The sequence below is a fragment of the Pleurodeles waltl genome, chromosome 8 (genome assembly GCF_031143425.1).
Source record: "Pleurodeles waltl isolate 20211129_DDA chromosome 8, aPleWal1.hap1.20221129, whole genome shotgun sequence".
Taxonomy (NCBI): Eukaryota; Metazoa; Chordata; class Amphibia; order Caudata; family Salamandridae; genus Pleurodeles; species Pleurodeles waltl.
The window spans coordinates 16,331,411-16,345,226 of NC_090447.1; the positions used below are offsets into that span (position 1 = coordinate 16,331,411).

The 13,816-nt window shown below is 42.3% G+C and overlaps 1 protein-coding gene across 1 annotated transcript in view; it reads left to right on the forward strand.

Annotated features, from left to right (window-relative positions):
• The window catches only part of LOC138249296 (extracellular calcium-sensing receptor-like), a 63,848-nt gene extending 50,383 nt beyond the window's left edge, over window positions 1-13,465 (forward strand). Inside the window, exons 8-9 of the mRNA XM_069203253.1 lie at window positions 6,016-6,139; window positions 12,540-13,465. Coding sequence (XP_069059354.1) covers window positions 6,016-6,139; window positions 12,540-13,465 — 1,050 coding nt within the window. The remainder of the gene's footprint in view (window positions 1-6,015; window positions 6,140-12,539) is intronic.
• The last annotated feature ends 351 nt before the right edge of the window (window positions 13,466-13,816 follow it).

Below are 13,816 nucleotides of genomic sequence, written 5' to 3' on the forward strand. Positions count from 1 at the left end.
TGTCAGGCACATGTTCCCAACAATAACAAATATGTGATTGTACAAAACATCAACAGCATTTAAAATGAAAACTTAAGGAACTATAAACACAAGTGAGGCTTGCAATAGCCTGCCTGCTCCATTCTCAAACATACTTCACTACCAATACTAATATGAATGCACCAGAACAGAACTTCACCAGGAATCTTGAGTCCTGACTATTGACAACACTAACATATCAAACCTCTTTCCTCATCCCCAGATAAGGCAGAACAGAAGAGTTTAGATGTTGGACAACACATCAACAATACCTCTGCATCAACTACATGCCAAACCTGCTTTGGATTAGAGCTGCCCTCCCTCGACTGGTCCATGAGCTCACTCAATGCCACTTGCTAATGCCCTTGTTGACTTAACTTTTCTTGGTTACATGCCTAATGTAAGGTTGGCCCCTGACCTCTTCAGTGTCATTCACACGCTATCCTTGAATGAGGACTGCAGTCCTAGGCTCTTGACCCCTCATCAAACTCCTCCCAAACATTAAAGTAGACATTACAAAAATCTTGTGCTCCTCAGAAGATACACAATTCACAGGCAGGTCAACTGCAGGCAAAGATGAGATTTGGAGGTAAAATTGAAGAAATATTACCCAACAGCCCTGTCACAACCAACCAAGCAAGTAATTCATTTCCCAATCAGTTATATGAATCTTAAACTAATTGTACAAGAGGTGCTTCTCCCCTGAGTGCTGACATCACCAGGAGGCTGTTGATGTATACGGACCTATGATGAACAAGTATCCCGAGATAATGCCCTTTTAGGAACATAGGGGGTCATTACGACCCTGGCGGTCGGTGGTAAAGCGGCGGTAAAAATGCAAACAGGCCGGCGAAAAAAAAAATGGAATTATGACCGGGGTGGTTACCGTCGCGGTCATCCGCCACTTCACCATTCCGACCGCTATGGCGGTGAAGACCGCTGGGATGGAGATTGCGGTCTCCAGCTTGGCGGTTGTCACTAGACTGCCGACGGTATCAGGACCCTGCATACCGCCATGGATCTCGGATGGTTGGGAACCGCCATGAGATCCATGGAGATAGGCACTTTCAGTGCCAGGGAATGCATTTTCAAGGCACTGATAGGGGTCTCCCCCACCCGCCGCTACCCCCAACGAATCCTCCCCCCACACCACCCACCCCCCTACCGCCCCCCAAAGGTGGCACAACCCCCCTCCCAACCCCGACCCTGAACATGCACATATACACACCCCTACACGCACACACCCCCAACATGCAAATATACACACCCCTGCACGCACACATACACCCCGACAACACATACCCGCACACATACAAACAGACATGCACACTGTCCGACCCACACACATTTCCCATACACATGCATACACTCACTCACTCACCCCCTCTACACTCTCACACGCACACCCCCATGCACACACACAACACCCCGCCACCCCCTTCCCTAACGGACGATCAACTTACCTTGTACGTTGATCCTCCGGGAGGGGACGGGATCCATGGGGGCAGCTCCGGCACCAGAACACCGTCACCAGAACACCGCCACACCCAATCATGAGACGTGATTCAGTGGGCGGTGTTCTGTTGACGTGGCGGTGGAGGTTGAGCAACCTCCACTTTCCCACCGTCCGCCAGTATGGCTGCTGGCGGCTTTCCGTACAAAAAGGATGGCGGCCTGCCAGCGGTCATAATACGTGGTGCCGAAGACCGCCACCACTGGCGGTCTTCAGCACGGCGGTACCTCAGCGGTCTTGCAAAAAGACCGCTGAGGTGGTAATGAACCCCATAATCCTTCCTGAATCAGTACCATCTATGGGGTAATGGTAAGGGGAAACATTTGAGCTTATCCTGTGCCATAGATGGAGGGATGTACCATCTTGCCTGGCATGTGACCCCCATTTTCTACTTGAATGTCAGTTTGTTTTTGCCTGTCTCACTGGGATCCTGCTAGCCAGGACCCCATTGCTCATAGTTGTGGCCTGAATGTGTTCCCTGTCTGGTGCCTAACTGTGCCACTGAGGCTCTACTAACCAGAACATCAGTGCTTATGCTCTCTCTGCCTTTAAAATTTTCACTACAGGCAAGTGACCATTTTTACCAGTTCTGATTGGCACACTGGAACACCCTTATAATTCCCTAATATATGGAACCTAGGTAACCAGGGTATTGGGGTTCCAAGAGATCCCTATGGGCTGCAGCATTTCTTTTGCCACCCATAGGGAGATCAGACCAATATTACAAAGGACTGCCACTGCAGCTTGAGTGAAATAGCGTCCACATTATTTCACAGCCCTTTTACACTGCACTTAAGTAACTTATAAGTCACCTATATGTCTAACCCTCACTTACTGAAGGTTAGGTGCGAATTTACTAAGTGTGAGGGCACCCTGGCACTAGCCAAGGTGTCCCCACATAGTCCAGGGCAATTACCCCGCACTTTGTGAGTGCAGGGACACCATTACACATGTGCAATGGTAACTCCGAATATGGCCATGTAACATGTCTAAGATCATGGAATTGTCCCCCCATGCCAAATCTGGTATTGGGGTGCCAATCCCATGCATCCCCAGGGCTCCAGCATGGACCCCGGGTACTGCCAAACCAGCTCTCTGGGGTTTTCACTGAGCTACCGCTGCTGCCAACCCACAGACAGGCTTCAGCCCTCCTGGGATCTGGGCAGCCCAGTCCCAGGAAGGCAGAACAAAGGATTTCCTCTGAGAGAGGGTATTACACCCTCTCTCTTTCAAAATAGGTGTTAATGTCCTGGAAGGAGTAGCCTCTGCTGGCCTCTGGAAATGCTTTGAAGGGCACAGATGGTGCCCTCCTTGCATAAACCAGTCTACACTGGTTCAGGGATCCCCCAGCCCATGCTCTGGCATGAAACTGGACAAAGGAAAGGGGAGTGACCACTTCCCTGTCCATCACCACCCCAGGGGTGGTGCCCAGAGCTCCTCCAGTGTGTCCCAGACCTCTGCCATCTTGAATGCAGAGGTGTGAGGGCTCAATGGAGGCCTCTGAGTGGCTAGTGCCAGCAGGTGACGTCAGAGACCCTCCTGACTAGGTGGCCAATCCTCCTCTGAGGGCTATTTATGGTTTCGCCTGTGGGCTTCTCTTCAGATAATTAATGCAAGAGCTCACCAGAGTTCCTCTGCATCTCCCTCTTCAACTTCTGCCAAGGATGGACCGCTGACTGCTCCATGATGCCTGCAAAACTGCAACAAAGTAGCAAGAAGACTACCAGCGACATTGTAGCGCCTAATCCTGACAGCTTTCTTGACTGTTTCCTGGTGGTGCATGCTCTTTGGGCTGCCTGCCTTCACCCTGCACTAGAAGCCAAAAAGAAATCTCCTGTGGGTTGACGGAATCTTCCCCCTGCTAACGCTGGCACCAAACTTCTGCATCACCGGTCCTCTGGTCCCCTCTCATCGCGACGAGTGTGGTCCCTGGAACACAGGAGCTGGATCCGAGTGACCCCGACAGTCCTGAGGTCCATCTGTCCAAATTTGGTAGAGGTAAGTCCTTGACTTCCCATGCCAGACAGTATTCCTGTGTACTGCGTGAACTGCAGCTGCTAGGGCTTCTGTGCACTTTTGCAAGGAATCCTTCATGCACAGCACAGCCCAAGACCCCAGCACTCCGTCCTGCATTGCTCAACTCGCTGATTTGACCACCGGCTTCGTGGGACTCTCCTTTGTAGTGTTGAGACGACCGCCGTGCTCAGTTTTCTTGAACCCGTGTTCAAGCACTTCTGCGGGTGCTGCCTGCTTCTGCGTGGGCTCTCTGTGCTGGTGAGCACCCCCTCTATCTCCTCCTCCAAGGGGTGACCTCCTGGTCCTTCCTGGACAGCATCCATTTTCTTCAACCGCAGCCTTTGCAGCTAGCAAGGCTCGTTTGCGGTCTTTCTGCGTGGAAACAACTCTGCATCCTCCAGCATGCCATGGGACATATTCTGTGCAAAGGAGACGTTCCTGGCATCTTCCATTGTTGCAGAATCTTCAGCTTCTTCCACCCAGAGGCAGCCATTTTGCACCTTCATCCGGAGTTTGGTGGGCTCCTGCCCCCCTTTACACTTTCGTGACTCTTGGACTTGGTCCCCTTCCTTTGCAGGTCCTCAGGTCCAGCAATCCGTCTTCAGTGCTTTGCAGTCAGTTGTGGTCTTTGCAGAATCTCCTATCACGACTTGTGTGTTTCTGGGGAAGTAGGATCACTTTACTCCTGCTTTTCAGGGTCTTGGGCTGGGGTATCTTGGACACCCTTAGTGTTTTCTGACACTCCCAGCGACCCTCTACACACTACACTAGGCCTTGGGTCCCTAAGTGGTTCACATTCCACTTTCTTAATACATGGTTTGTGTTGCCCCAGGCCTATTGCACCCTATTGTATTCTACAGTGTTTGCACTACTATTCTAAACTGTTTACTTACCTGATTTTGGTTTGTGTGTATATTTTGTGTATTTTAATTACCTCCTAAGGGAGTATATCCTCTGAGATAATTTGGCACACTGTCACTAAAATAAAGTATCTTTTTTTTTAGTAACTCTGAGTATTGTGATTCTTATGATATAGTGCTATATGATATAAGTAGCATAGTAGGAGCTTTGCATGCATCCTAGTTCAGCCTAAGCTGCTCTGCTATAGCTACGTCTATCAGCCTAAGCTGCTAGAACACTACTAATCTACTAATATGGGATAACTGGACCTGGCACAAGGTGTAAGTACCATCGGGTACCCACTATAAGCCAGGCCAGCCTCCTACAATAGAACATAGCTAGAATGCCACATATAAGTGGAGGACACACATATATAAATATGTAGATTGTGGCTATAGTTGATGGCAGTGCGGGTGATGCCACGTCCACAATGGAGGTGAGAAAACCTGATCTACGAATTAAGAAAGAGTCAATAGGGAATTGATTTCACAATAAGGAGTAATCAGAACTGGGCATGGATAATAATATTTTATAAAATGATGCTGCATGGTTGTGTCCTTTCTTCTGTTGACCATACTCACTAAATCAACACTGGCCTCTTTCAGAGCAATAGCTATTATGTCAGTACAGAACAGTAAAATTCTGTGTGAGCAAATTTGATGTCCAGCATGACTTGCCAAGTATTCTTGAAAAAATGCAAGTATTGCCCTACCCTGAAACTGTGTACAAAAGTATTCCTGCAAAGGGAGAAGTGACTAGATTGTCAGGATGGAACTGGAACAGAACACTCACAAAATTAAGTCAGGAGTAAGATGAGGACTGCATACCTGGAGAAAATATTTTCCACTGGAGAAAATATGAATCAATTTCTTAAAGCTAAATTGCACTTTTAGACACCTTTCCACCATCTGAATGTATGCCTTTTACTTTCAGTATGATGAAATATTTACAAAAACAAGAAATCTGTGCCCTAGAGTTACATGCTTCCTTTTTATTAAGTGAGAAATAGGTTGCAAACTAAACCTAATCCTATACAATTTAAAAATGACATATCTGACATTTGTGCTGCAGCTTTGTGAAGTCTGTAAGAGACCCAGCTTTTCCTATTCTAAATAAAATTATTGTTTAGTACAACACAGAATCATCAGTCCTTCCTAATGGATGAGACCTTCTTGGCATTAACTCTGTTTTAATTTTTGAGATAATTGTCATGGTTTCAGTGTTTCTAACATTGTGATGATGGGAACTGATCAGGCTCTTCTATATGTTGTCTCATTAGCATCTTGTGAAGTTATTCTGTATCTAACGTTGCTAGTTACAATTGTTTTATGGAAAATTAGACAAGGGTTCATTCGCCTTTCGTTGAAAATTGTTGCTAATGTCTAATTTTTTGCTGACTAATTAATCGAATCCCTTCTCTGTGTAACCAGGATCACTCTGCTCTTCCTCACAAGTATTTTTATTTATATATTTAATGTGTAACTTACATTTTTCATGTATTGATGTTTCCTCTGTCTCTTCTTGAGGTCTCAGTCTGTCAGATGCTCTCTCTCTCTTTAATCCCCCAGGTCCCGCTCTCTGTCTGCAATGAGAACTGTCCCTCTGGGTACAGGAAGGCGTCGCGAGAGGGGGAGCCCTCATGCTGCTATGACTGTGTACCCTGCTCCCAGGGAGAGATCAGCAATGACACTGGTTAGTCAATTCTTCTTCCTCCTCACTGACTGCATCCTCAGCTTTAGAGAGCAGTTCCCAGACTCAAAGTGTGAAAAAGATGTGTTGTTGAGTATTATCCATGTTGTCTTTAGTAAGATTGTTGATTTTGTCATCCAAATACAAGGATTGATGGTTGACAGACTGTCACCTTTTTAGGTGTTCCATTTTACTGTCAATTATAAAAAAATTAAGCATCATGAATACAATGTTAGGCGACCAGTTGGTCAATATATACCTTGGAGGTCTCTCTGCCTGAGAAAATAATATCCAAGTAATTCCTCATTGGAAGTTTACCTCATTGAACAACTGTAATAATTTCCACAAGTCTGTAGAGGTTTCATAGTCAGAGGCTTACAGTTCATAGTTCCCAATAATGCCTTACATATTAATCACCAGAGATTGGCCAATATCAATCATGACAGCAAGAAAGTTAAAAGTAAAGAAAAACAAATTATATTTCTAAAGTTCAGAAAACCAATGAAGAAAACTTAGTTCAATTAATTGAAACTCAACTTTCTCATAAGCAGAGCACTAACAGAGCATAGAAGGGACATGTGAGACTGACCTGAAAAACCACACTACCAAATAAGCAAAACATCCAGCTAGACAGGGAAATGCATGGTCACATCACTATGCCCCAGCCAATACCATTCCTTGTGCATGATCACACTTTAGAAGGTTGTATTCTAATACACATTACTTAAAAGCGATATTATAATGCAATCCTACCACTGCAAAAAGTGCTATCAACAATTATTTGTCAAATACCTGGAATGGTAGTTCTCTTGTGGATACTGTTCCTGATAAGGGTAAGGCCCTGAGTTATACTATTTTTGCGCTACATTACCTCATTTATTGACGCAAAAGCGACGCAAAATTTCAAAATACAGTTGTATTTTGTAATTTTGTGTCGCTTTTGCGTCAAAAAATTACGGTAATGCAGCACAGCAAAAGTATAAATCAGGGCCTAAGTTTGTTGGGGTGTTTGGGCCAAAAATAATGGGGTCCATAAAACTAGGTTCCATTAATTTCTGGCTCTATGCTCCTCAGTGGAGCTATGGAGGCTATGAGCAGCTTCTGCACTCAGCCCCTTTGCATGCCTTCTTCAGCAAGACTTTTCCCCAGCTGATGAAAAACCTGCTCTGCCCTCCTGCCCGCCCTGCATCGCCCATTCTGCAGCACTGAGAGAAAAGACCTTCCACACATTTACCATCTGCTCCAAGCAAGTAATAAATGTGTGCAGATTAGGGCCTGGTACTGTACCCCTCAAGAGAGAAAATATGTGGAAACTGACTCGGTATTCCTTGTTCAATTTGTATTACTCATTGCTAAAGTCACAGAGAAAAACTAGCTAGAACACTTAATCCGGAATCTTGTATCTACCCGCGGAGATATCCAAATACTATAATGAGGTCCATATTGCTATAAAACTGATTTCCAAGCACAAAATGGCAACTAAGGGTTTCTGGAGCCTGAAGTGTGCAGGGATTCAGCTCACACAGTCAACGATAACACTGGGGCCTCACACAGCAATGGGATGTGGTAGCACACCAAGACCCACAATACTCAACACACAAACACATCACACAATCTCAGTAGAACAAATGTATGGTTACAATACACAGTAACAGCTAATATAACACAAGCATCATATGTTAAAAAATACATAATTAATTCTACTAACTTTTACCAGAATCAGTTCAGATGAACAATTATTGATTATACAATTATGTCAAAATATTTAATATAAAAATATTAGTACATTTTTCCTTTTTTAATACATGTTTTCACTTTCCCTTTCTTTAACTATAAGGAGATCTTCACAATGGTATGGAGAGCTCTGTATGGTGAATTATTGTAAAAAGCTACCTACACCTTACCGTAGGGAGATCTCCACCCCAGTTGCAGAGATCTTCATATGGCAAAGCATATGGAAAACTTAAAAAATGTATTCAACTTTGAAAACAAATACTCAAAATATTTTTGCTAAATAAGATTGCAAGTTGATATTATATTTTTTTTAAATGTAGAACAAAAGAAAAAGCATCTACAGATTATTACTATACTATTGAATTAAATATCAAACTAATTTAAATTAATTAAATTACATTTTTTTTTTTGCTTAAGCTTAAATTCAAAATAAATTCCCACCTACAGTAAAAATATTTTTTATGTGTTAATATTTATTAAAATTGATTTCTATTAAAAAAAATTTATCTAACATGAATTGTGAAATTGAAAGCAGGATTTAAAATATTTTATAATTAATTTATAAATATGTATGTTTTTAGATTTTTTTAACATTTAAATTATATTTATTTATATGTTTAACTATTTCAAATAATTTCCTTTCATTTAACATTATTTCATATGGGGTTTTAGGTTAAGTCCTTACCTCCATTATTTTCTACGGGAGGCCTGGTAGTAGCGGTGGTTGGCCATGTTTGGTGCTGAACTTACTAATATAAATTTTTTGCAGAAGTAAGTTATACTCGGACATTTGGCTCCAATACATTTTTCAGTAGGTAATGATGAGTAAGTCTGAAATTTTGAGGAACTTTACATTCTGAGTTTCTGAATAAAGCAGTAAAGTTCTACAAATGTTTGACAGTAAAGTACACATTTACTCCCCCTGCCACCTGATCACAGACTGGGAGCCGCTATCCATCCAGGAAACAGCAGCCCTCATGAGTTGAACCCACTCTGACTCACCCATGCACCCACTACACGTTCAACCTTGGCCAGAAGGAAATCAGCCACGTCCTTACTCCCATCCTCAACACCTCCATCAGGACTGCCATCATCCCGAAGTCTGGAAGCAAGCAGATGTCAAGTTGTTTCTATTACTGAATCGCAAAATAGGGATTGTGGTTCGGTGTTATGAAGGGGCATATTAATGGCGTCCCTTCCTAATAGCGACCTGCAGCAGGATGTAAGAATGTTTTGCAATCGAGATATGGTAGCAAAATATTCCCAGTTCACCACCAACTTCCAGTTGGTGGTAACCCCTTTGCAGATGGGAAGGGGTCCCTAAGGGACCCCTTCTTCTTTGTGAATGTGGGTGCAAATATTCCCATGGACCACTGCTTACTCTTAAAAAAATGAACAGAAAAGTTTTTTTTCCTTTAAGGAAACTGGGGAGCATTTAAACAAAAGTGCCTTATTTAAAAAAAGAATCACAAACATGGTGGTCTGCTGACCCCAGCAGGCCACCATGCCTATGATTTTTGAACATTCTCAATGAGTCGCAAATTCGACCTTCCTCATGAATATTGATGCCGTAGGTCCATTTGTGACCCACTGGGAATCGCTAAATGTCTCAGACATTAGTACATCTCTGTTTGTGATTTCCTAATTGTGAATCACAAAGAACTGCAATTAGGAAATTCAAAATACAAAGCTAGGAACATCAGGCCTCAAGTTTTATACTATACAAAGCACGTTGGGGCTTGCAGTACTACGGATGTGTTAAATTACAATAAAATACGAAAGTTCATCTATTTTATCCAACATTCAATGTCTAGCCATGCCTGAACAACTCACCTTCCTAGAGATCATGGGCATTGATTCACCAAAATGTTAATGGCAACAGAAGCAACATCAGATACCCTTTGACCTTACTCACATCATAGGAAGTGAAATAATATAACCTTTGAACCAGATTTTTGCCTGGAAGGCATCTCATATATCAAAACAATTGACATCACTGACGTTACATAGTAACTGCATGATTAGTATAACAGCGTAACAGCGTAACACAGACAAAAGTATGTTTTAGATACCACCTGTATTAAACTTCAGGCTTGATCTTTTAAAGTTCAGGGGAATAATACTGGCATAAAACTTTTCCTGAAGTGTAATATGCAACCAAAATGAGTAAGACAGACCTATTCTAGAGGGTTTTATTACCACTGAGTAGGGTGAAATTGTATATTTTATATCTAAAATGATGTAGGCGTGAAAAGGCTTGCTAAAAGGGCACTCCTTAAATATTAAAATCATCCATGGTGTGCCAAGCCTGTGAAACCTAATGTTCCCCAGGAGTTCAACTGATTCTTTTGTAAAAATGATATGATATGTCAAAAATTAAAATTATGTCCATTGTCCATGATCAGCATTTTGTCATGGATACCTCCTTATATCAAAAATGACAAAAAATGTGCCAATGCCGCAATGTTGTAATTTATGCCGTCCATATACCAATATATTGCAGGTGTAAAAAATGACCTTAATATTTCAGTCCCAGTATTCTGTCATGGTTGCCACCCTCCTATCCTAAGAATTACCTCAGTGGTGCTAGTACCAGCACTTTGCCATTGGAGTCCACATGCCAAGAAATTTCTCAAGTATCCCAGGATTTTTCCAGGGTTTTTTCCAAGGGTGCCCAATAATCAAATAATTACTTCTAGTATGCCAGTACTAGTGTTTTACTATTGGTGCCCCTTTTGCCAAGATTAAATCCCAGTGTGCCATTGCAAGTATTTTGTCACAGGTGCCTGCCATGTCAAGAACTGTTGCAAGTATGTCAGTGCCAGTATTTTGCCCTGGGTAAGAGAATATTTGCATTCAGTGTGCCAGGATCAATATTAAACTTACAATTATCACATCACATTCTTACTCACACTTAGTCACTTGTTGACACTCTTTCTCTCACTTATGCTTAGTCTCAGACTTTTACACCCCTTTATACTCATTCATTCTCATTCACTCACATTCACTCTGAACCTAACTAATATATTAACACTCTGGCCCAGGTTTAATACAGCTTTGTGATGGGTTAACTTCAGTTTTGTGACACAATCCCAGCACAAAGTATTAAGGTGAGATTTACTATCCAATGAAAATCAAGATTTGAGTTGGATAGTATCCCAAAACAATACAAAATTATGCTACATGCTGCTTTGCATTTCTTTCTGTCACTGGGCATTCCATGGGTGGTGCAAGCCCATTCCCTTGCAGCCATCCATAGGTTTTGATGCAAATATCTATCCTCAAACATTGGTAGATAGGAATTAGTGCCAAAATCTAAAGCATGCCTTTGTACTATGGCACAAGGGTGTGTACATTTGACATGGCTGCTAAAAGTCCACCAGTACATAGGGAGAAAAGAATAAACATATTTAAGTAGATATGACACATTTTTATCTTTCCCCTTGGCGCAAGGCAGCACAGCAACTTTGCTGCAGCATTGTCTTGTCTCAAAGAACTGTAGTTATGTGCTGCAAACTCACACAATTTAGCTCATTACCTGTCACTCACTCTCACAAATACACACTTGTTTATAAAAACAGATACAAGTCTCACAAACACGCTGTCTCGCATAAACAAACTTTCAACTACAAGCACACACACAACATACATTTCAAATCACTTACCACAACTGCCACTAACTGTGCTGCTCCATTAAAGTGTGTTCCATGTTTTATTGCACTAATAGTGAATAATGGAATACTATTAGTATATGATTAATGTCTGGAAAAAAGAAAATCATAATTTGTCTTGGGTAGTAGCTCAAAGTACCACAAAGTTATGCTATGTGCTTCTTTGCATTGCTTTCTGTTAAGGGGCATTCTATGGGTGGTGCATGGCTCTTCCAAAATAACCATCAATGGGGTTTAATGAAAACCTCCATGTACAAACATTGGTAGAAATGAATTTGTGTGAAAATGTAAAGCCTTCTTGAGGCAGATGTAAAGAGGAGAAATGTTTTCTTTTCTCCTTGTTTCTCCAACCTTGCATGTGTGCTGCATTTTATGGCACACATGCAAAGTGGAAAATCCATAAAGCACACATTTTGTACTGGGAGGAACCCCTTCCCCTACAAAGCCTATGCTTTGGATAGCACACAGACCCTTACACTATGGCACAATGGTGTGCATGTTTGACATGGCTGCTATAGGTCCACCATCGCATGGGGAGAAAATATGCACCATAGTTTAGTAGATATGGCACATGTTTCTCTCTCACCTTGACACAATGCAGTACAGCAACTTTGGTGCAGCCATTCCCTGTGATCTTATCACAGATTTTGTCACCCCTGATTTCCAACCCCTTACAACCCCTAAACAATGTCCATGCCAGACACCAAGCATTAGTGATGTTACCTTGGTCTGGAAGCAATGAACCCAGTAAGCACACACGACTTTGGAGTAAACTCTTTTCTATACGTGGCAGCAGGAGTGCTGAAATCCAGTCACTCCTTGAATATAGAATACACTGTTTGTGTTTTAGGAACTTGCCAATAACTGCCTAGATTTGTGGTCATGAGAACCTCCATGTTGTCTTAAGTCTCATATTGGTGTGGATATAAATGGGCCTCTTTAATGTAGTAGCTCACATACTTACAGGCATGGTTAATGTTTCTTTCTTTCTTTCACAGATGCAGTGAAATGCTTTAAATGTGTTGAAACCCAGTGGTCCAACAAGAGACATGATCGATGTGTTGAAAAACAGGTTGAATTTCTAACAGTGAATGACCCCTTTGGTCTAACACTGTCCATCTGTGCGTCGGTGATGACCCTCCTCACTGCTTCTTCTCTGTTTCTCTTCAGCAAGTTCAAAGACACTCCCATCGTCAAAGCCAACAACCGTGGACTCAGTTACGTGCTCCTCATTTCCCTCATGTGCTGCTTCCTCTGCTCCTTCATATTCATCAGCCACCCTACAAAGCTCACCTGCATGCTGAGACAAACTATATTTGGTATAATTTTTTCTATCAGTGTTGCCTCTGTTCTGGCAAAAACAATTCTTGTTGTTCTTGCTTTTAAGGCCACAAATCCCAGAAGCTCATCAAGGAAGTGGCTGGGATCAAAAACACCATTTGGCATAGTGTTTTTCTGCTCCTTGATCCAAATTGTAATCTGTGTTTTGTGGCTAGCAAAGTCTCCTCCATTTCCAGAAATGAACATGAAGTCTTACAAAGAGAAGATAATCTTTGAGTGTAACGAAGGAGATGTCAGCTTCTTCTACTGCATGCTGGGATACCTGGGCCTCCTGGCCACAGTCAGCTTTATAGTGGCCTTTCTCGCAAGGAATCTGCCTGGAAGCTTCAACGAGGCCAAGCTGATCACCTTCAGTATGCTGGTGTTTGTCAGTGTGTGGATCTCATTCATCCCAGCATACTTGAGCACAAGGGGAAAATACATGGTGGCTGTGGAGGTGTTTGCCATCCAGTGCTCCGGTGCTGGATTACTGGGGTGTATATTCTTTCCGAAGTGTTATGTCATTCTTGTAAGGCCTGAAAGAAATGCCAGGTCTTTTTTAGTAAGAAAAACACATGCAGTTAATAAAGTCTTAGAAGAATGATGGCCAGTGATGGGTTTTAATTTCTAGGACAAAAGCATTCACATGAAAGTCATTTAAAAAAAAAAAAAGAATATGGAGTCAAGCAGGAAGCACTGCTTTTGAATAAATCATAAAGGGCAACAATTATAATTTTAGACCTAAGGGCAGTTTAAGAATCTGTCTAATACACGTCCAGAAAATAGGAAGTAACCAGTACCTGAACTTATCTTGTAGGTTAAGAAATGCCTTTATTACAAAGACAAAAAGACAGGGAATTGCACTGGTGACAAAACCAAAGTAGTGACAAAGTGTACCCCGGGTGAAAAAACACCAAACTGAATAATTAAAATATCTGTTTTAAACACAGTCATT